This window comes from Haliotis rufescens, unplaced genomic scaffold (genome assembly GCF_023055435.1).
Source record: "Haliotis rufescens isolate VD_foot unplaced genomic scaffold, xgHalRufe1.0.p SCAF_18, whole genome shotgun sequence".
Taxonomy (NCBI): Eukaryota; Metazoa; Mollusca; class Gastropoda; order Lepetellida; family Haliotidae; genus Haliotis; species Haliotis rufescens.
This window is the reverse complement of record NW_025963868.1, coordinates 25,970,378-25,994,897: the sequence shown is the minus strand read 5'-3', so window position 1 is coordinate 25,994,897 and position 24,520 is coordinate 25,970,378. Positions and strand designations below refer to the sequence as shown.

The 24,520-nt window shown below is 42.7% G+C and overlaps 2 protein-coding genes across 2 annotated transcripts in view; one reads left to right on the top strand and one right to left on the bottom strand.

Moving 5' to 3' along the window:
* Positions 1 to 126: 126 nt before the first annotated feature.
* Positions 127 to 17,165, top strand: LOC124132953 (vacuolar protein sorting-associated protein 26C-like). The gene is made up of 9 exons (XM_048398484.1): positions 127 to 234; positions 1,148 to 1,291; positions 7,446 to 7,595; positions 8,737 to 8,817; positions 9,701 to 9,775; positions 11,717 to 11,797; positions 13,617 to 13,713; positions 15,600 to 15,725; positions 16,745 to 17,165. The coding sequence occupies exons 1-9, from the start codon at positions 181 to 183 to the stop codon at positions 16,825 to 16,827; spliced, it is 891 nt and encodes a 296-aa protein (XP_048254441.1). The 5' UTR covers positions 127 to 180; the 3' UTR covers positions 16,828 to 17,165.
* Positions 17,166 to 21,393: 4,228 nt separating this feature from the next.
* The window catches only part of LOC124132947 (protein sel-1 homolog 3-like), a 34,452-nt gene continuing 31,325 nt past the window's right edge, over positions 21,394 to 24,520 (bottom strand). The window contains exons 21-24 of the mRNA XM_048398480.1: positions 24,381 to 24,487; positions 23,719 to 23,846; positions 22,348 to 22,450; positions 21,394 to 21,837 (exon numbers count right to left, since the gene is read on the bottom strand). Coding sequence (XP_048254437.1) covers positions 21,739 to 21,837; positions 22,348 to 22,450; positions 23,719 to 23,846; positions 24,381 to 24,487 — 437 coding nt within the window. The 3' untranslated portion in view covers positions 21,394 to 21,738. The remainder of the gene's footprint in view (positions 21,838 to 22,347; positions 22,451 to 23,718; positions 23,847 to 24,380; positions 24,488 to 24,520) is intronic.

Below are 24,520 nucleotides of genomic sequence, written 5' to 3'. Positions count from 1 at the left end.
CTGATTTATTAGCAGTTGATTTTATTTTGGATTGTTTTGATATAAATAAAAACATAATAAATCTTAATGATATTTCATTCGTGAAATAATTTTATCTGTTGGATGAGCCAAAGACGTATGAGCGTTTTATTGTATTTTACATGTTGTATGCGGCTAACTTGTGTCACATGACAATCCAAAATGGCGACGATCGACATTCGCCTGAAGAAAGTGAATAAGGTTTATAAGGAAGGGGTAAGTGTGTGATTCCTTTGTGAATATATTTGCCATCTTGCAAAGAACATGTTCTCTCGTCAGTGAATAAAGCCAGGAACCTATAAATCTAATTGTTAGTTTTGCAGTATTTACATGATAGACATTTAGATGTTCTGTTTTCGATCACATGATTGCCCCTCCCCTTTTCGTTTCACGATCTGGAAAATCAACCAGATTCTGTGTTCACGTTATTTCGACATGCCTTTTAGCAAACCAATATACAGTTACTCTACTGGTACCTGTTGTATATGTGACGGAACAGACATTAATGCTGATTTATTCTAACTGTTCAGGGAGAATTTGGCTAGCTTCAGACATTAGAAATTGGCACTAGCCCTGTAGTCCTTGCCAAACTGGCCAATAGTTAAGGTATCATAAGGACTAGTAGAAATGTGCTATTTTAAAGGGTTTTGCTATATGTTATCATTGTAAGGACTAGTAGACTAAAACTGTTAGTTTCTACCCCTGCATTAATGCGGATTTATTCTAACAGTCCAGGGAGAATTTGGCAAGCTTCAGACAAACATTTTCATGATTTAGTTATCAACTTTTGACAAAACATTTTCAGTATCATTACCATGTTTCATAACAAGTTATAGTGTATCTTTATAACAAACATTCAGCTTCCTAAATAATGAACGGATGTGAAATCACAAAATCACTTGAACTTGTTGATTCGATGCAGTTATAGAATCTGTTTGTTATCCATGGCAAATAGCAACATTAAAAGTAGATATATATCAAGAAAACTTCTTTAGTAATGCTGCACCCTTCTTGCTAGCCTCTTTGATCTTTAGGGTTAGTTGTGTTAGGGTGAGATAGGTTATCCTTGTAGCCCTTTGATGAAAATATTGACGAACATATTCTATAGCTGCTTCATTGATTCTCCAAGGATGTCGTGTCCGGCGTGGTGGTGGTGCAGAGTCGTGGAGAGCTGCAGCACCAGGGCATCACCCTTGCCGTAGATGGTGTTGTTAATCTACAACTCAGTGCCAAGAGTGTTGGAGTCTTTGAGGCCTTCTACAACTCTCTCAAGGTAGGCAATTTCAGACACTAGTTGCGACGAGCCTAACAGTCAAGACTTGACCCTACTCCACCTACTTATGCCAGAAGGTGGTGAGTCCGTGTTCAGCTAGTAGCCTGCAACCTCGGGGTATCGCGGTACTATCATGGCAACATTTATCATAATTATCACAATTATGTATACTACACTGGGATTTATCAGGTGGTCATGGACGTCAAAATTTTAAATCACAACAGAACGCTAACTTACTGAATTATTTCAATAAGGAGACATAATGGCAATGATACAAATGTGAGCTGTTGCATAATTGTGATAATTATGATAAATGTTGCCATGATAGTATATTGATAGCCAAAATGTCACAGTTTGTCGAACATTGTCCCGCTTGCGTGCCTTGTTGACATTGTGATGTTTGCCATGTGCTGTCCAGCCACCTTATGTACTCCAAGCCTTGAATTCAAACCAGAAGTGGCGAAGTGTAAAAAAGGTCAGTAGGTCATAACTTGACTGTCAAGGTCAGCTCTTGGCTAAGTGAAGTTAATAGAGTAAACTATGTTTATAACGAACACGCTTAGTACATGACGGATAAAACAAAATATTTTTAGGGGGTCCCTTCCATTTGCTGTATGTATGTTGTATATGTGCTAATAACAAACGACCATGCTTGTCGTAAAAGGCGACTATGCTTGTCGTAAAAGGCGACTATGCTTGTCGTAAAAGGCGACTATGCTTGTCGTAAAAGGCGACTATGCTTCTCGTAAAAGGCGACTATGCTTCTCGTAAAAGGCGACTATGCTTGTCGTAAAAGGCGACTATGCTTGTCGTAGAAGGCGACTATGCTTGTTGTAAAGGGCGACTATGCTTGTCGTAAAAGGCGACTAACGGGATCGGGTCGTCAGGCTCGCTGACTTGGTTGATGCATGTCATAGATCCCATTTGCGTGGATCGATGCTCATGATATTAATCATTGGATTTTATGGTCAAGACTCGATTATTTACAGACCGCCGTCATATAGCTGGAATATTGCTGAGTGCGGTGTTAAACAACAAACCAACCAACCAACATAACAAACTTCAGTTATAATGCACTAAAATTAGTGTTCTCTTTGAGTTCGTTATAACCATACTTTACTGTACTCTCATTTTCCACATATGATGGTTGTCACGACTCACTGATGTATTGATGCATTGGAAATTAACATCTGTTGATGGATACATGATTCATGTTTTATCATTAGAATTAAAAAAATCAGTCAGACAACCGGACTGGCAGCTTTTCAAAGTTATCAGACCAGATAAAATGTTGCCAGTCCAAAATTTTCTAGACTAACCAACAAAAGTAACAAGAGGGTAATGTAGGAATAGTACTGTTTAATGTCAGTATTGTCAACTTAATAACTATAACTTATTGAAATTTTATTCAACAATCTGTGTTTACGCTTTACAGTTAATTTACCTTTTATTGAATTATGAGTAGAATGCTTAGGAAATTTAGGGAATACAATATTAGCCCGACCATTGGGTGTGCAACTTGTCAAAACTGACCCTCAGTCAGACAGTCTCAGTTCGTATTTATAGACCCTGATCATTCTGATGATTCATGGTTTAAAATTAGAATTAAAAAATTCCTAATGCATGTTTACATAATATACTTCTCAAAACAAGGTAAAGAAAATGACATGATAGATTAACTATAGTAAATGAAAGAATCGGGTGTTCTTTTGAGAAGTATGTAGCTAGTAGCTACTTTTGTGGCTTTGTTTGTTTATTTGTTGTTTAAAGCTGCACTCAGCAATATTCCAGCTGTATGACAGCGGTCTGTAAATAATCAAGTCTGGACCAGACAATCCAGTGATGCATCAACCAAGTCAGCGAGCTGACCACCCAATCCCGTTAGTTGCCTCTTCCATCAAGCATAGTCGCCTTTTACGGCAAGCATGGGTTGCTGAAGACCTATTCTAGCCCGGGTCTTCACGGGTATTGTGGCTTTGTAGAGATAGCCTGTATTTCCCTTATAACAGGACAATTAAAAACGAATAGGTTTTAATACTTGTTTTATATTATTGCATTCTCAAAATACAATGTTAAAATATCTCTAAATTTGGGGAAATGAGAACTTGTAAAAACTCCCAGTTTTGAACAAAATTTACGATTTTTCCGAATTTGTCAGCCTGTAGAATTACGTAGTCTTCGTATAGTTGACTGTTCGGTTTTATTGGTAGTTTTGAATAATAGGTGATTTTAAGCAGAACAACAAGCTTACACAGTGATTGTGATCAATGTCGACTTGATCCAGGGGAACAACAGGATTTGGGCTCAACCCTCAAGGGTGGGAGTAAATTCCTTACCACAACAAAGACACCCCTTCTTGGCAACTTGGACTGGTCCGGTGAGTCGTTGTGGCTCAGTAATCTCAAATATTAGGTAGTCTGGGATCAGTGTTAATTAGGTGATGTGAGATTCAAGTTGTTATGAGAATTAGGTAGTTCTCCACACAGAAGGTGAATCACAACAAATACACAGGTGTAGTAACATTCTGTTTGGTCCAGTAAGCTCAGCTGATAAAAGTCCATATGATTATCAATTTTTCTAAGGTCGACCAGAGCTCCAGATAAGCTTTTGGTGTTGTGGGTATTTTACACATGCATTTTAAAATCATTGGGTATCAGTAATTCTATCCGGGTATTCAAATTTCTGTTACCCACTAGTTTTTACACATGTGGGTATTTAAGTTAAATATTTATAAAACACTATTCATCTAGTTCCTGCAAACTGATGTCCTGTGGGTTTGGGATCTTCATAGGACTCAAAAATACCACGATACTTCCACAAGAAAGTGTGATGGCAAATGATCATGATGTAACTGTCATCGTGGAGTTTGGCAAGGTTGACGGAATGCCCGTTTATAATTTCAAAAAAATTTGCGGATTTGCTAAATGAATACGCAGGGTTACTTCACAATATTTTGATGATACGCACAAGTTTTAATTTTGTTGCGTATCTGTAATGTTCGTTGCGTATTTGGTACGCTTGGATTTTACTTTACTGCGTATTTCTGCATTTGTGATGTGTATTTCACGCATATACGCAGCTTATCTGTAGCTCTGGTCGACTGAAAATGAGGCTTTGAGCGATGGTTGGGCAAGTAGATTTAAATTTGTTTACTTCAGTAATCAATGGCATTTTCACAATCATCATTTGGCTGATACATTCTCTACCGGTGAAGGGGGGCACGGGTGGCCCAGTTGTCTAAGGCACCGCGATTCGCTGTGCAGAGTTGGTCCCTTGGGCACGCCAGAAACCTATGATTGTGGGTTCAATCCGGATTCGTCCTGATTATGCTTCTAGGTTTGTCAGCACCATACCCGTGCTCGTGGGTTTCACTGATGTGGTAAACGTCTGAGACCTGCATCCTATCGGGCTTTCCTCCCACATTAAGCTGACACGCCGCGATATAACTGGAAAACTGTTAAATGCGGCGTTAAACCCAACTCACTCACTCACTCACTCCACCAGTGAAGACCCAGGTTAGAATAGGTCTTCAGCAACATATGCTCGCTGTGAAAGGCAACTATGCTTGTTGTAAGAGGCAACCTACAGGATCGGGCTAGACTAACATCTAGTCTCTGAAATGAACATATCGTACAGAAAAAAAATAGTTGTTTAATTATCTTAATACAAACTTCATAAAAAGGAGCCCAGAGACTCTCTTCATTCCTGATACTGCATAAATCTAGACTTGCCAAACATTATAGACTTGCATGGGCAGTATTTGTTATATTTGTATCAGGGTCTGTGAGAGAGACTAATGATCGGGTGGTCAGGCTCGCTGACTTGGTAGATGCATGTCACCGTATCCCAATTGTATGGTCATGCTCATGATGGGTATCACTGGATTGTCTGGTCCAGACTCTATTATATAAGGACCGCTGTCATAGAGCTGGAATATTGCTAAGTGCAGCGTTAAACAACAAACAACCAAACAAATTTAGTGTGTAACTGTGATCGATACTTGTGTCAGGAAGACACAGATCACGATCCAACGATGCATCTTCCCACAACTACTAAACGACACCAGTGTCTGTGGGTATGATGACATGCTATCAACCAAGTCACCGAACCATACTACCTGACTCCCTGACCACCTGACTCCCTGACCACCTGACCCCCTGACCCCCTGACCACCTGACTCCCTGACCACCTGACCACCTGACCCCCTGACCACCTAACCTCCTGACTCCCTGACCACCTGACCACCAGACCCCTGATCACCTGACCCCCTGACTCCCTGACCACCAGACAACTGATCACCTGACCCCCTGACTCCCTGACCACCAGACCCCTGATCACCTGACCCCCTGACCACCTGACTCACTGACCACCTGACTCCCTGACCACCTAACCACCTGACCCCGACTCCCTGACCACCTGACCCCCTGACTCCCTGACCACAAGACCCCTGATCACCTGACCCCTGACCACCTGACTCCCTGACCACCTGACTCCCTGACCAACTGACCACCTGACCCCGACTCCCTGACCACCTGACCCCCTGACTCCCTGACCACCTGACCACCAGACCCCTGATCACCTGACTCCCTGACCACCAGACCCCTGATCACCTGACCCCCTGACCACCTGACTCCCTGACCACCTGACTCCCTGACCACCTGACCCCGACTCCCTGACCACCTGACCCCCTGACTCCCTGACCACCTGAACCCCTGACCACCTGAACACCTGACCACCTGACCACCTGACTCCCTGACCACCTGACCACCTGACCACCTGACCCCCTGACCACCTGACCACCAGACCCCTGATCACCTGACCCCCTGACTCCCTGACCACCAGACCCCTGATCGCCTGACCCCCTGACCACCTGACCACCTGACTCCCTGACCACCTGACCCCAACTCCCTGACCACCTGACCCCCTGACTCCCTAACCACCTGAACCCCTGACCACCTGACCACCTAACCACCTGACTCCCTGACCACCTGACCACCTGACCACCTGAACCCCTGACCACCTGACCACCTGACTCCCTGACCACCTGACCCCCTGACTCCCTGACCACCTGACCCCCTGACCACCTTACCTCCTGACCACCTGACCCCCTGACCACCTGACCCCCTGACTCACTGACCACCTGACTCCCTGACTCCCTGACCACCTGACTCCCTGACCACCAGACCCCTGATCACCTGACCCCCTGACCACCTGACTCCCTGACCACCTGACCACCTGACCCCGACTCCCTGACCACCTGACCACCTGACCACCAGACCCCTGATCACCTGACCCCCTGACCACCTGACTCCCTGACCACCTGACTCCCTGACTCCCTGACCACCTGACTCCCTGACCACCTGACCCCCTGACTCCCGACCCCCTGACCCCCTGACTCCCTGACCACCTGACCACCTGACCACCTGACTCCCTGACCACCTGACCCCCTGACCACCTGACCCCCTGACCACCTAACCTCCTGACCACCTGACCCCCTGACCACCTGACCCCGACTCCCTGACCACCTGACCCCCTGACCCCTGACCACCTAACCTCCTGACTCCCTGACCACCTGACTCCCTGACCACCTGACCCCGACTCCCTGACCACCTGACTCCCTGACCACCTGACCCCCTGACTCCCTGACCACCTGACCCCCTGACCACCTTACCTCCTGACCACCTTACTCCCTGACCCCCTGACTCCCTGACCACCTGACCCCCTGACCACCTAACCCCCTGACCACCTGACCCCCTGACCACCTGACCCCCTGACCACCTTACCTCCTGACCACCTTACTCCCTGACCCCCTGACTCCCTGACCACCTGACCCCCTGACCACCTAACCCCCAGACCACCTGACCCCCTGACCACCTGACCACCAGACCACCAGACCACCAGACCACCTGACCCCCTGACCACCTGACCACCTGACTCCCTGACCACCCGACCCCCTGACTCCCTGACCCCCCTCAACACCCGACCCCCTCAACACCCGACCCCCATAACACCTGACCCCCTCACCACCCGACCCCCTGACCACCTGACCACGTGACAACCTGACCCAGGTTGATGGTGAAGCAATTCTCTTCCGGAATCCCCAGATCAGTACATTTATGAAAAATGTGATTATTTTATCACATTAATATTTCAGCCTATGCAGTTGATCAACTACAACCTCGAGGTCGCCAAGCCAGGCAAGTTACCATCAGGGAAGACTGAGATCCCCTTCGAGGTACCGCTCCGAGCCAAGGCGGGGAAAACCCTGTATGAGACGTACCATGGAGTCTTTGTCAACATACAGGTGAGGTTTCCGTTAGTTGGAGTAGTTGGAGGTACCGCTCCGAGCCAAGGCGGGGAAAACCCTGTGTGAGACATACCATGCTGAGGTATAATATATAAACTCCCTCCCTAATTGCAAATAGAAAATGTTTACATGGATAATGAGACCATTTTCTGAAAGCAATAAAACAGGGCTCAATTTAGCTATTTCAAACATGCACCATCACACCCAATTATTGGAATATGCAACCTAATATTTATGTAAAAGATATTCATTATTGTGTCCACACAAAATCGTTCTTTGATCACACTCAATATTTCTCAAGTGTATTTACCATACTAAATTACTAATCTCTGAGTTATGTGTAATTTGCCATGCTTTCTTGGGTTTGAAGTCATCAAACTGTGGGTACTTCAAGATGTGCACATTCCTATTATGCTTTACAGCAATGTGTCATTCATTTATGTGACACTGGCAGCAGACCGGCCTATGTTTCAACTTTGATAGGTGTAATGGACCAGGGTGCAACCTGGTTTTGTTTGGTGCAACTTGGTTTTGTTTGGTGCAACCTGGTTTTGTTTGATGCAACCTGGTTTTGTTTGGTGTGACCTGGTTTTGTTTGGTGCAACCAGGTTTTGTTTGGTGCAACCTTGTTTTCATGTCAACATCAACCTGGTGCAAGTTAAACAATAGTATATCCTGAGATTCAACAACAAGTTCTGCAAGTTCTGCAAGTGACAGAAATCTGGGTCTAGGGTATTTAAGTTTATAGAAAATATTATACCTTGGATAGCAGAGGATGAGTGTCAGAGGTGGTACCAGGGTCATTTCCACCGTACTGTATTTGCCATATTAACAACCTGCTCAAATTCCAGACCAATCTGTAAATGAAATTCATAAGCGCCCCTGCTTAGACCAAAAATTAATTTGACAGCCTGTGTTGTCTTGTGTATATTACAGAAACAGTGGCGAGGATGAGGTCTATAATTGCATTGTAATTATTATGGAAAACATTTTAGTTTAGTCAGTGTTTGAACTAACTTTGTCCACCACCGCACAATCTCTGAAAACCAACTGAACTTGGGCACTTTATTATGAACCCTACCTCTAAGCCTTTATTGCTTGTAGATAATGACTTGATCTTAGTTTCTCCCTGTTACAGTACTGTGTGAAGGTGGACATGAAGAGGTCACTGCTCAACAAGGACCTACAGAAGCAGACAGAGTTCATCCTGGAGTATAAGGTACATACGACAATAGATTCGGGGTAGAATAGGTCTTCAGCAACCCATGCTTGCCTAAAGAGGTGACTATGCTTGTTGTAAGAGGCGACTAACGGGATCGGGTGGTCAGGCTTGCAGACTTGGACGATGCATGTCATCATATCCTAATATGCGTAGATCGATGCTCATGATGTCTATCACTGGTTTGTCGGGTCCAGACTTGATTAATTTCAGACCGCTGTCATATAACTGGAATATTGCTGAGTGTGGCGTTAAACCCAAAAAACAAACAAAACAAAAAACCACTGGTTGCAATCCTTGACTATTTATGCAAAAGGTTTTGGTGATATAGTTTGAATATTATAGACTGCGTAAAACAACATTCACTCTCAGGCTGCTGTGATATTGTCAACAGCAGTAGACAACAGCATTGACACTGGAATGCAAAGCATCAGACACAAGTGGAATTGATCGTTGTTGATGTTTACAGTCACTTTTTTACATGGTCAAGACATGATTATTTATGGACTTTCAGGATATAGCTGGAATACTGCTGACCATCCTGACCGCAGTGTAAAATTACATTCACTCACTCACTAATCAGTCTCATTAAAAGTAAACAAGTGAATGACAGCATGAGCAACGAGCCTGACAAACCCACCCCATGGTAGTCGGCTCTTTGGCGTTGGGCACAGACTAACAGGATCGGGTGGTCCGGCTCGGTGACGAGGTCGATGCAAGTCATTGTATCCCAATTGTATAGAGCGATGCTATATCACTAAATGTCTGATCCAGACTCCATTATTTACAGACCGTCGTCATATAGCTGGAATATTGCTCAGTGCGGCGTTAAACAACAAACAAACAAGCAAACAAACAAACACTCTTGATCTGTTTGTTTCAGGAACAAGAAGAGAAGTCCAAGCCCAAACCTGTCAACTTCACGATTACTCCAGAAACATTGTCAAACATAAAGGAGGTAATTACCATGGTTACATCCTCATCCTCCAACCCAATTTGTTCTTACTTTTTGTCCACAAAAATGCTTGTTTAGTCATGACTGTCCCCAAGATGTAATTATATAAATATCAAAGAAACTTGCTCAACAATTGTAGGAAGATAGATAGGGGCTGTGTACTCTATGCCCACTATGTCGTGAGGCAAGATGTTTGTTTGTTCATTCAAGGTGACTGCCTTCCGTGGTCTAGAGGGGCGGTCGGGTAGCCTAGTGGTTAAAGCGTTCGCTCGTCACGCCGAAGACCCGGTTCGATTCCCGACATGGGTACAATGTGTGAAGCCCATTTCTGGTGTCCCCCGCCGTAATATTGCTGGAATATTGCTAAAAGCGGCGTAAAACCATTCTCACTCACTCACTCACTCCATGGTCTAGAGCTTCCGCCCAGAGAGCGGAAGGTTCGGAGGCGGTTCCCGAAAAAAAAGAAAAAAAAAAAGACCTCAATAGATGGTACTTGTTGTTACCCTGTCTGGCGCTCAGCATTATGGAACTAAAACAAGGACTAGTCGGCTGGGAGTCAGTATACTGTGTCTGAGTGGGGTATTCATGTTAAACTGCGGCATGGTATCTCAGTGGGACTAGTACAAGCAGCCACACGCACACTCACGTGCATGCACAAGTATATAAGTGCAATAATCTTGGATGCAACATTAAACCCCATTTCACCTCACCTCATCTCATTCAAGGTTATTGCTCTTATGTCACAACATGCGTGCACTGTCTGTGTGTCTGGCTGTCTGCTTGTACAAGTCCAGACGTATGTCATTTTTATAGAGCTAGCCCACTAAGACACCATGCCGCAGTTTAACATGAATACCCTCTAAGATCCACTATGCTGACTCTAACCCAGTCTTTTTCTTATCCCCTTGATACCATACAGAGTAACAACTTGTACAAACTTAGTTTAGTGTCTTTTGGTATGACCCAGCCAGAGATTGAACCACGAATCGTCCGCTGACACTCCACGGAGGTGGTCTCCCTGTCTGGTAGTAACTGGGTCTTAATCATACCCCAGACCTAAAAGGGTCGGGGTATATAGTTATACCAAGGTCTCGTCCGTCCGTCTCTCCGTCGGTCCGAAAACTTTGTCCGCACGATTTCTCTTAAACTATTCAGTGGATTCATCTCAAACTTAGTACACATAATCTGTGTTATATGGAGGGGTGTAGTCAAAAGAAAAAAAATGTTTTTATTAATTTTCCATTTTTTTTATGAATTTTTCAAACCCTAACCCTATCCATTTTATAATGAAACAGAGTGACTTCCATCACGCATCTCACACAGTGCAAGTTGAGCGTGATGGACTGGTTGACACACTAGGCGGGTCGGGGGTATTAGTGTGCCACGCTCACTTTTGCCCTTGTTGGTTCATTTCTACATCATTACCCTCCCTCCTATCCCCTGTAGTATGCAGGGTTCTATTTATAACTACCAGGTGTTTCAGAACACTTTGGAAGCAACATTGGGTAGGTGGTCAAAATAAGGATCTAAAAACTACAGCTAATATATGGGAGCTAAAAGATGAAAGGGGCGTTCGGGTAGCCTAGTGGTTAAAGCATTCGCTCGTCACGCCGAAGACCCGGGTTTGATTCCCGACATGGGTACGAAGTGTGAAGCCCATTTCTGGTGTCCCCCGCCGTGATATTGCTGGAATATTGCTAAAAGCAGCCTAAAACCATACTCACTCACTCACTCACTAAAAGATGAAAGGTTTATAAGTCTACAACATGACGTGAGTGACTTGAGAAACCTTATAGAATAGATGCAGCAATGGTTTTTAAAATGGCTAGTTCTCGATCTGATTGAAAAAATAAACTGCTTCCTTGTTACAAGTTTTTAAGATATTTTAAAGAAAAGTGACTTTCTGAAAGCCATTGTTGATCAATCAATGTCTTGTCATTGCAGAAACAAAACGTGCCAAGGTTCAAAGTTAAAGGAAAGCTCAGCTCTTCCAATCTGCAGATAACGAAGCCTTTAACTGGAGAGGTGAGTCGCTCCGTGGGTTACCATCAGACGCCAGCGATACAATCCACACTGGGTACTAGGACTGATACAATTCACTCGCGTATTCGGTGAATCGAACCGTATCCATTTATGAATTGAATTCATTATTCGTGGCCACAAGAATCAAATATTTATGAATATGCAATCAAGTGCATTTACATACCCTGTACCTAAAAATATCCTTGAGAACATGTTATATGCATAGATTTCTTCCAAAACAACACTCTTATGATATATAATTTAACAGTATTGTGGTCACTGATCATTGTCGCATTTGAGCAGATACTAGTACCTGGATAAGTGAAGTGTATAAATGTATGATATATTTATAATTAACAAACGATGTCAAATAATTTATGTTGTTATTGTTTCACTGAATATGACAAATAATACATAAACTGCTGACTTGTTATTTTAATTGTGAATTAATATTCGTATTCATTACCCATATTCGTGATACGAATCGTATTCGCCGCATAGTGTATTCGTTGCAGCCCTACTGGGTACTGATACATAAATTTAGTTGTTACCAGTATCTGAGAATCTTCCCGAGGCAAGAGAGTTAGCTGACTAAAAAAGTCCAGTTTCCACCCTTGCCAAGCGTTCGCTTGTGACACCAAAGGCCCAGGTTCGATTCCCCACATGGGTACAATGTATGAAGCCCAGTTGTGATGTCCCCCGCATGATTTTGCTGGAATATTGCTAAAAGCGGCGGAAAACCATCCTCACCATATGCTAACACAGAGTTATCCCCCCTTGCTGTAGTTTAAATCTGAAACTATTTTATATCACAATGAAGTTTTTTGAAGCTTTAAATTGTTGCTTGATGACAAATGGATGGATAGATAAGCTGATTACGCTATATTTCCTGCATCATACAGCATGTAGTTTGTCTTTGTTTGTTTAGGCCTTATTAGGAAAGTTAATGGCACTTTGTGACTCAAACGTTATTGACTCAGACTGTAGTTGACTTACATCCTCCACTGGTAAAGATCTGGGTTAGAATAGGTCTTCAGCAACCCAGGCTTGTTTTGAAACGCGACTATGCTTGTCGTAAGAGGCGACTAACGAGATCGGGTGGTCAGGCTTGCTGACTTGGTTGATGCATGCCTTCATATCCCAATGGCTTGGATCGATGCTCATGATATCACTGGATTGTCTGGTCCTAACTTGATTATTTACAGACCACCGTCATATAGCTGGAATATTGCTAAGTGAGATGACACTGATGGTTACTATTATTAACTGCTATTTTGTCATATTAATGATTGCCATCAGTCCTTAAACATTTGCTATTTTTTATAGTTAGATCAATTGTTACCTCCTACAGTATTGTAGCAACATACTGGACTATAATTATCCTGTACAAACAGATGCATATTGCAATACTGTTTTAGATGGTGATAACGTCTGTCTCCCAGCCCAAGAGAATAAATTATTAATGAATCTGACTAAAGTTTACAATGTTTTGTCAAGTAAGATTGCCACTCGGCAGAAATTAAACATCGTTGTGGGTTCCATTTGAACTTTGTTTCATATTTTATATTTATATATTTTATGTAAGATAACTTACTTATTGGACGATTTGTCTGTCCACTGGCGATATTCACAAGGAGTTATCTAGCTCTGTTCAAAGGCCGATAAACCCCAAGTCTACAGCAGATGTCATAGAATATGAAACATTCGCAAGTGTAAGTACAGTGTTAAAATACCTATGAATTTAAGAACATAAGAACTTTCAGGAAGCAAAATTTAAAATGATGTTGTTGTTACTTGCTTGCCTCTTCTCTGTTTGGTCCAGCTGCAGGTGGATCAGTGTGATGCACAGATCAAGTCTATCGAGATCCAGCTGGTCCGAGTGGAGACGTGTGGCTGTGCAGAGGGCTATGCTAAAGATGGTACTGTACCTTGTGTGTGTGATAACTCACGTATAATGAACACTTACACATGATAGCACTTACTTACGACGAGTGCGTACATACAATGTGCTTAAGTATAAAGTGCAGTTATGTATGCTGTGCACTTATGTAATAAACACTTGTGTATAATGCACACTTACACATGATGAGCACTTACATACAACGAGCACTTACATATAATGTGCACTTAAGTATAAAGTACACTTTTGTATGTTGTGCACTTATGTAATAAACACGTGTGTATAATGCACACTTACACATGATGAGCACTTACGTATAAGCACTTACATATAATGTGCACTTATGTATATTGTGCACTTATGTAATGAACACTTGTGTAAAATGCACACTTACATACAATAAGCATGTACATATACGTTGCACTTATGTATGATGTGGGCTTATGTGTAATGAACATATACGTATAATGCACACTTATTTGTATGCGAACTTACCGTATATCACCGTCTATATGGCGACCCCTCGTATAAGGCGACCACCCTGTACAAGCCTTCAAAATCGATGCTTATTTATATACCCTGTCTATAAAGCGAATCGGAATGAAGCACGTCACCAGCGCATACACAATACCTACATTTGCAATAAAAAAAAAAAATTTCTTCCGCAGAAAAAAATTAAAATAGGTCTTCAGCATCCCATGTTGCCACAAGAGGCGACCCTACTTGTCGTAAGAGGTGACAAACAGGATTGGGTGGTGACTTGATTAATGCATGTCACCGCATCCCAAATGTGTAAATTGATGCTCATGATGTCAATCACTGGACTGTCTGGTTCAGACTCTATTATTTACAGACCCCCTTCATATAGCTGGAATATGCTGAGTGCATATAATCTGATCGACCATCAATATCTATATTATGATAAAACAAGTTTTACATCGCCAAGTGCATCAAATCACTTGAGCACCTTGATTAAAAAAATGAAAAGATTTATAAAATATCTATTGACAATGTGTTGGCGGTACACATGCTTTGCAAATTCTGCAATCGACTGAAATCTGCATGACATTTTACGAACCGGATTTCGATTTCGTTGCACGATTTTGCATAGACTTATTAGTCCAGCCAAATTGTAACTCCATAATACCAGCCTAGTTCGGCAAGGGTGGAAACTGGACTTTTGTAGTCAGTTAAATCCCTTGCCTCTGGAAGATGCTTATGACCAAGTATCGATTCTAAACAAGCATCTTCCCGAGGCCCAGGTCTGATTCCCCACATGGGTACAATGTGTGAAGCCCATTTCTGGTGTCCCCCATAATGATGTTGTTGGAATATTGCTAAAAGTGCTGGAAAAGCAAACTTGCTCACTCGCTCACTCACTCACTCAGTCACTCACTCACTCACCCTCACTCACTCACTCACTCACTCACTCACTCACTCACTCACTCACTCTCCCTCCCTCCCTCCCTCTTTCCCTCCCTCCCTCTTTCCCTCACTCACTCACTCACTCACTCACTCTCCCTCCCTCCCTCTTTCCCTCACTCACTCACTCACTCACTCACGCACACACTCACTATTCCTGCCACAGAGATACAAAACATCCAGATAGCTGATGGGGACGTGTGTCACTCACTCACTCACTCACTCACTCACTGTTCCTCCCTCCCTCTTCCCCTCACTCACTCACTCACTCACTCACTCACTCACTGTTCCAGCCACAGAGATACAAAACATCCAGATAGTTGACGGGGATGTGTGTCACTCACTCGCTCACTCACTCACTCACTCACTCACTCACTCACTCACTCACTCACTGTTCCAGCCACAGAGATACAAAACATCCAGATAGCTGACGGGGATGTGTGTCGCTCACTCACTCACTCACTTACTCACTCACTGTTCCAGCCACAGAGATACAAAACATCCAGATAGCTGACGGGGACGTGTGTCGCGGACAGAACATCCCCATCTTCATGATCTTCCCCCGTCTCTTCACCTGCCCAACATTGTCAACAAGCAACTTTAAAATTGGTAAGTCTAACCTATTGTTCACTGAGATGCTTCAGGAGGTTTAGCATTGACTGTCACCCCACAGTGTGTGTGTGAGTGTGTGTGTGTGTGTGTGTGTTGTGTGTGTGGTGTGTGTGTGTGTGTGTGTGTGTAAGAGAGAGAGAGACCTGTGGTCTAAGGGAGGTAATTCAGTATTTATTACTTTAGATTCTCTCCCTTTAACCTATCACATGTCAATGCTTTTGAGAAACAGGAGTATTGAAAGAAGCTAATCATGATTTTCAGGGGACAAATGATTTGGAATGATATAGAAAATATTCTACCAAAAAGTGATAAAAGCAAGGAAATGTTTGTTTGTTTGTTTGCTTGTTGTTTAATGCTGCACTCAGCAATATTCCAGCTATATGACGTCCGTCTGTAAGTAATTGTGTCTGGACCAGACAATCCAGTGATTGATATCATTAGCAGCGATCCACACTATTTCTTCTAGTTACCACGATGAAATGCGCAAGGAAATGTGTCAAGCAGTATCACTAGTAATATGTTTATGGTTTGGGGAAAACAAAATTTAGGAATTAACTTTGCTACAATTTAAAGTTAAATTAGCACCTGATTCATTCACCTGATTGAATAAAGAAGTTCCCTCCCAAATGTGCATCACTTGTGAATACCATTCAAAGACTTCATGAAACAGTAGTCCATGAGTGGGTGTGGCTAAATTTGTTTTGAATTTATGAAAACATACATGTACAGTGAGTGAGTGAGTGAGTTGGGTTTAACGCTGGTTTTAACAGTATTCCAGTTATAACACGGCGTCTCAGCTTAATGTGGGAGGAAAGTGATGCAGGCCTCAGACGTTTAACACTTTGGCGAAACCCACGAGCACGGGCATGGTGCTGACAAACCTAGAAACATAATCAGGGCGAACCGGGATTCGAACCCACAATCATAGGTTTCTGGCGTGCCCAAGGGACGCAACTCTGCACAGCGAATCGTGGTGCCTTTAATATCATTTATTTACTGGGGTGTTCTTGTTTCAGAGTTCGAGATCAACATTGTCCTGGTGTTCCACGACGACCACCTTGTGACTGAGAACTTCCCCATCAAACTGACACGCTTCTGAACAAAACATGCAGGTGTTCCTTGTCAACAATTTATTTCCATGGTGTTTCAGTACTTATTTCTTTTAATTTCCTCAGAATTGCAAGTATAAAAAGGTACATTTATTAAATATCCTTTGTTGTTCTTGTTAGTGCTGTTATTTATTTTATTATTTGGAAATGTCATTTTTGTTAAATCGGTGAAAGTGATGAAAGAATAGTTTCAAGCAACAGGACTTTAGTAGTGCTCGGAAGATTCTGTTGGCCATCTGTATGTTTGAATGAATGTGAACATTTGTAAATACAATATTGTACATATATGTCATCACTTATGATATGTAAATAAATGAATGTAAACAAATGCTCTTTTGTTTTGTCACAGAAAATTCAAAAGTATGTTTTCTTCAAACGTTCTACATTCTACATTGACCCGGGATTGATTCCCCACATGGGTACAATGTGTGAAGTCCATGTCTGGTCTCTCCTGATGTTGGGGGCACGGGTGGCCCAGTCGTCTAAGGCGCCGCGATTCGCTGTGCAGAGTTGCGTCCCTTGAACATGCCAGAAACCTATGATTGTCAGTTCCAATCCTGGTTCGTCCCGATTATGGTTCCTGGTTTGTCAGCACCATACCCGTGCTCGTGCGTTTCACCGAAGTGATAAACGTCTGAGACCTGCGTGACTTCGGGCTTTCCTCCCACATTAAGCTGACACACCGTGATATAACTGGAATACTGTTAAAAGCGGCGTTAAACCCAACTCACTCACTCACTCACTCACTCACTCTCCTGGTGTGATATTGCTGGAATATTGCTCAAGGCGGCAAACATGAAAAATATCACTTTAAGATGTATATAATCATGATCATTCACTGACTTCCACCTGTCAATCAAACCATTTTGACCAATCAGAAAGTAATACATCTTCCCGAGGCAAACGTGTCCACTAGCCTTTATCAAAGCCAAGTTTCTACCATCTGCCCGAGGCAAGTGTGTCCACTAGCCTTTATCAAAGCCAAATTTCTACCATCTTTCCCGAGGCAAGCGTGTCCACTAGCGTTTATCAAAGCATAGTTTCTACCATCTTCCCGAGGCAAGCGTGTCCACTAGCGTTTATTAAAGCCAAGTTTCTACCATCTTCCCGAGGTAAGCATGTCCACTAGCCTTTATCAAAGCATAGTTTCTACCATCTTTCCCGAGGCAAGCATGTCCACTAGCCTTTATCAAAGCATAGTTTCTACGATCTTCCCGAGGCAAGTGTGTCCACTAGCCTTTATCAAGGCATAGTTTCTACCATCTTCCCGAGGCAAGTGTGTCCACTAGCCTTTCTCAAAGCATAGTTTCTACCATCTTCCCGAGGCAAGCGTGTCCACTAGCGTTTATAAAAGCGAAGTTTCTACCATCTTCCCGAGGCAAGGGAGTTAACTGACTACAAAAGTGGAAACTGGACTTTTATAGTCAGTTAACGCCCGTGCCTCGGGAAGATGAGTTTCTACAAGACTTTGATGAAAAGGCTGGTGGACACTCTTGCCTTAACAGGCGACTATGCTTGTTGTAAGAGGCGACTAACGGGATCGGGTGGTCAGGTTCGCTGACTTGGTTGATGCATGTCATCGTATCCCAATTGGGTAGATGGATGCTCATGATATCAATCACTGGATTGTCTGGTTCAGACTTGATTATTTGCAGACGGCCGTTATATAGTTGAAATATTGCTGAGTGTGGCGTTAAACAACAAACAAATAAACATATGTAGACATTATTAGAAATGAGCAAAACGCAACAGAAATTCTGGTTATGCAGCTGAACGCCTGAGGTCGCCTTCCACCAGAAGAAATAGGGCGATTGATAACGTCTGCAGACCGCCTAACGCCATCTCCAGAGTGACCAAAATAAGCACCCAGCTGCACTATCATGACAGTGTCAAATTATGTTGGAAATGCAAACGTAAAAGAACAAATATACATTCACAATGTCAATATTCTGATACCTTTATATAAATTATACAATTTATTATACAGTTTATATAATTTGTACATATTAAACTAAATAATAAACAAAAAAGAAAATGTCTATCCTTTTTACATTCTTATTTGAAATACCGCTTCGGGACCGTCGCTTAAATGTCTTTGACAGGCCTTGAGACGATCCCCGTGCTTGTAACAACAAAGGCGTGGTTAAGGAACCGTTATACAGCGTGAATAAACCGACAGGCCGTGATATAAATGGAATACTGTTCAAAGAACAGTCGTTTCACGAACCATAATTACGTTAACGGGCCATTGATTTAAAGGAGGTTTGGAGGTACCTTACACAAAGCATTTTAATGCGACCTCCCCTCATAATAAAATAAAGAACATATTATATTATTGCACTGTTTATTAAATACACATTGCAAAGAATTTCTATATACACATTAATGTTAATATTTCTTTCTTGCATAATCATAACACTGTCGTACATAACAAACCGTGATGACATCAAGGGAAGATATGGGTATAGCGCTGATATCGCTGGACTAACACAATAAGCAAAGAAATGATATCACAAACAAAGAGTCAACGGAAGAATGAGTGAGTGAGTGAGTTGGATTGCACGCCGCTTTTATCGATATTCCAGTTATATCGCGGCGTGCCAGCTAAATGTGGGAGGAAAACCCGAAGTGATGAAGGTCTTGGACGTTTATCACTCTGGTGAAACCCACGAGCACGGATATGGTGCTGACAAACCTAGAAACATAATCGGGGCGAATCGGGATTCGAACCCACAATCATAGGTTTCTGGCATGCCCACAGGACGCAACTCTGCACAGCGAATCGCGGCGCCTTAGACATTATTTTTGGGGCACGGGTGGCCCAGTCGTCTGAGACACCTGCATCACTTAGGGCTTCCCTCCCACATAAGCTGACACGCCGTGATATAACTGGAATAATGTTAAAAGCGGTGTTAAAACCCAACTCACTCATTCACTCACTTATTCACTCTCCCTAGACCGAAAGTGCGTACCTCATCATGGAACAAAGTCCCTTCGTTAGGTTTTCTTTCAAAGTATACAACTCAACGTTTGATAGGGATTACCAGCTATGTCATTCTAATTAATTATACACTTGACGAGTAACATATTTTTGCCTGATAAGGTAACAAAAATTCCCTATCAAAAGCTCGTGGGTTTCACCGAAGTGGTAAACGTCTGAGACCTGCATCACTTCGGGCTTTCCTCCCACATTAAGCTGACACGCCGTGATATAACTGGAATACTGTTAAAAGCGGCGTTAAACCAAACCCACTCACTCACTCAAGTAATTATACAAAGTAAACGCGGACATTCGGAACACACCTATCAAATGTTGGGTAGACTGTCTCCTAACTGGTAAGGTGACGATTTACTATACTTAACAAAAAAGTTAGAGATCATGAATATTTGGGGGAATAGTTTACTGTGTGCTCTGTCTTCACTTAAAAAATATAACCCCAAAATATTCCTAATCTCTAACTTTTTTGTTCAGCGTGCCTACTGGATTGACCAGAACGTGCATCTAAAACTGACGAATTGCGTGGAGCTCCCATAAACATCATCTTTATATCCTTGCATGTATCGGAAATCTGCTATTTACATAAAACAACAAATACACACATATATAATGTTCCGTTGTTAAAATAAACATAAAGTTAACGGGAAACCATCCTCTAGTTGAAGGCACAACCAGAGACCATACAATAGATATATTACAGTATACGGGCACTTCGTTAATGGTACAAGTCTCGCGACATTCACAATAATCTCGCGAAACTTGACAGCATGATAGGGAGCGTATCAAAACGGTATACACAATAAGTGTTAATATACAACATTAACGTTCAGTCAGTTGTATCACAGCAGCGACAGCTGATGTTAAAGTACTCATGGAAATGAAAAAAACCTGTTTTGCTGGATTTAATAATCGACATAAAACATTACGTAGATGTAAACACAAATCACTAACCACTAACAAATAACATGCACGTGGGTTTCAAGCACCTGTTGTCAAGGTGTCATAGGTCATGGACATTCACCTTGATCTACTAACACCTGGTTATGCTCAGTTTCACAATAGTCTGTTTTGTTCATATTTTTACACACTTTTACGTGTAAAAAGACATAAAAACCTTTGATACGCTGTATTTGTGCCAAGGCCCAATTAGTACTAATTGAGTTGTTTGAATATGTATATATTTTGTACATTAACTGCATTTATATAAAATCTGAGATCGAATAAACAGGTTTTTTTCATTTGCGTGAGTACTTTAGTTCGTCATGGTTAGGAGTTCACAATTGACGGTTTATTCCATCCTGACTATTACTTCTAAAATCGTATGTTCGCGCACCGTGACGTTGAAAAGTCCTTAACAGGAACTATATACATATAACAAGACTAGTATATACCTATTTTGAGGCACAGTCGTCTAAGGCGCCGCGATTCGATGTGCAGAGTTGCGTCCCTTGGGCACGCCAGAAACCTATGATTGTGGGTTCGAATCCCGGTTCGCCCTGATTTTGTTTCTAGGTTTGTCAGCACCATACCCGTGCTCGTGGGTTTCACCGAAGTGGTAAACGTCTGAGACCTGCATCACTTCGGGCTTTCCTCCCACATTAAGCTGGCACGCTGCGATATAACTGGAATACTGTTAAAAGCGGCGTTAAACCCAACTCACTCACTCACTATACCTATTTTGATAAGGGCATTTGAAGTTGCGTTAAACTGATAACTGTAAACGTCAACTATGAATGTATTCTGTCATATAACAGTCGCTAATAACAACAAAAACTTTTCGCAATATGTTAAGTTTAACATTTTTTTATAAAAACAACAACAAATTAACTAATACACATGATTCGTTAAAAATAACAAGTCGGGCAACTTTTTGAAACAGGTCACAGTTTGATAATTAAGGAGCTCAAATGACCAGATCCGCCCGCGGCCTTGTGTGCATCTGGTGGTACAACGTCATCAACGTCACCACGACGACCATCGTCACGCCAACGATACTTGACAGCTGGGGAAGATACATACAACAGTCACAATTTCACTGAGCATCTTAATTATCTTTTGTTTGTTTGTTTGTTTAACGTCGCACTCAGCAATATTCCAGCAATATGACGGCGGTCTGTAAATAATCGAGTCTGGACCAGACAACCCAGTGATTGACACCATGAGCATCGAACTATGCAATTTGGTTACGATGACATGCATCAACCAAGTCAGCGAGCCTGACCACCCGATTCCGATAGTCGCCACTAATGACAAGCATGGGTTGTTGAAGACCAATAATTATTCTAACCCGGATCATCACAGGTCGAGCAGGTTGTGCAGATATGTGTTGCCATTTTGGGAGGGTTTACCGTAGCATTCTAAAACTTGCTAGATTATCAAATAATCATTCTTTTATAAATCTCCTGTAAATAACTATTGGCCCCTTCCTGTGTATTTGAAATTAATTTGAATAATATGATATTTGTCCGTTTTGTTTGCAATGATATGAAACGTGTATAAGTGAGGTGAGTACCTTCATCCAAATATGGTATCGTGTCCACACGTCTATCATCTGTATTTTCGCCAGAGCGAGGCTGCAGGGGAGGTAAGCCTCAGTCTTCCGGGATTCCTTGCACCTGCAAACACAACCCATTCTTCTTTTTTGTTTTTGTTTGTTTGTTGTTTAACGCCGCACTCAGCAATATTCCAGCTATATAACGGTCTGTAGAATAATCGAGTCTGGACCAGACAATCCAGTGATTGACATCATGAGCATCGGGGCACGCAATTGGGCTCGATGACATGTATCAATCAAGTCAGCGAGCCTGACAACCCGATCTCGTCAGTCGCCTTTTACGACAAGCATAGTCGCCTTTTACGGCAAGTATGGGTTTCTGAAGACCTATTCTACTCCGGAATCTTGACGGGTCCCCATTCTTCTTAACAACTGCCTCAATATATAATACTCAACGAGGCAGCGGGGATTATAATTACGCCGAAGACATATTTTAACAATGAAGGATCATAATCCGGGTGAATGTGTGATACGAAACCATTAGCACAGGATTCTGACAGGCCAAAGGGACGCAACTCTGCACAGAATTGTGGCACCAAGCGTGTTTCTGTCTTCATTGAGATGTGGAAAATGTAGTAAGCTGAATTTAACACTGTAAAACCCCGATCGACACTCTAATCGATAATGTATGATGACAATGGGCTGGTTGGTTTGTTTTACGCCGCACTCAACACTATTCCAGCTACATTACGGTCTGTAAAAAATCGAGTCTGGACCAGACAATCAAGTGAATGATATCATGAGCATCGATCCACGTAATTGGGATCGATGACATGCTTCAACCAAGTCAGTGAGCCTGACCACACGATCCCGATAGTCGCCTCTTACGACAAGTATAGTCGACTTTTACAGCAAGAATGGGTTCTGAAGACCTATTAATTCTACCCCGGATCTTCAGGGGTCAAAAATACTGCAAACCCTCATCAGGTGTACAGTGAAAAGGGGTTTAAAATCGCGTCATTTGTGTGTGTGTGTGTGTGTGTGTGTGTGTGCGTGTGTGTGCGTGCGTGCGTGCGTGCGTGCGTGCGTGCGTGCGTGCGTGCGTGCGTGCGTGCGTGGTCCAGACTAATGTCGGTTTTATAGTGCTAGCCCACTGAGACACCATGCATCAGTTTAACATAAATACCCCACTCAGACACAGTATACCCCGAGCCGACCAGTCCTTGTCTCAGCCAATTCATGCCGAGCGTTAGACAGGGTAACAACAAGTACCATGTTCTAATGTCTTTGGGTATGACGCAGCCGGGATCGAATCACCGACCTTTACAGGCGTTCGACCCACTAGAACACATATGCGGTCAAAAACAAGCTGGAACTACAATGCTGTACCTTGTATACAGGTAGACGAGAAGGGTGATGTTGCTGTCCCGATGTGCCAGGGGGACGCGGAGGATGTCCCACGTCGTGTTGGGGATGTGTGCCCCCTCCTCCACCATGAACGCCAGGTTGAACAGGGCCTGCGGGCAATAAAAAGGTTGGTTTATTATTTGTTTCCAGACTTGGTACCACGACCAAAAAGCTAAAATGTGCAACCCAAAGAAAGCTAAAGATTGTTTGTTTGTTTCTTGTTTAACGCTGCAATGAATCTTAAATGGTGATTTAAAACTATGGTAAAGTTTCTTTTGGCCGTCAGTTTGTGTCATCACGGGTATAACGCAACATTGAAAAATGCATACGGGGAATATGTCATGACAGGAACAATGCAAGGCTGATCAATGCGTGTAGAGAAAGAACAATTGTTATAGCGGGACTTATGCCTGGTTGAACGCTGACTGCGAACAAATACTGTTTTATTGCGAATAATGCTTACGCAAATAATACCAGTGAGCAATCGATGACGTTATGGTAAAATGCTTGAGTTAAACAAATCATATATTAGAAATAATTACAACGATTGCAAAGAAGTAACAGAATCAACATTGCAATAGTCAAATCATTTTGTCCAGTGTTCATACATCCTTTAAACGAGGAAATGTCCAAGCCATACTTACATGTGGGTCTCCCTTTAACGCTGAGTTTGCATAGAAGGCTGAAGCCTTCGGGATATCTCTCTCCGCCCTGCATCCGTACCAGTAGTAATCCCCCATCTTGATCATAGCTGAACAAATATAACATCTTGAGGTCATAGTAT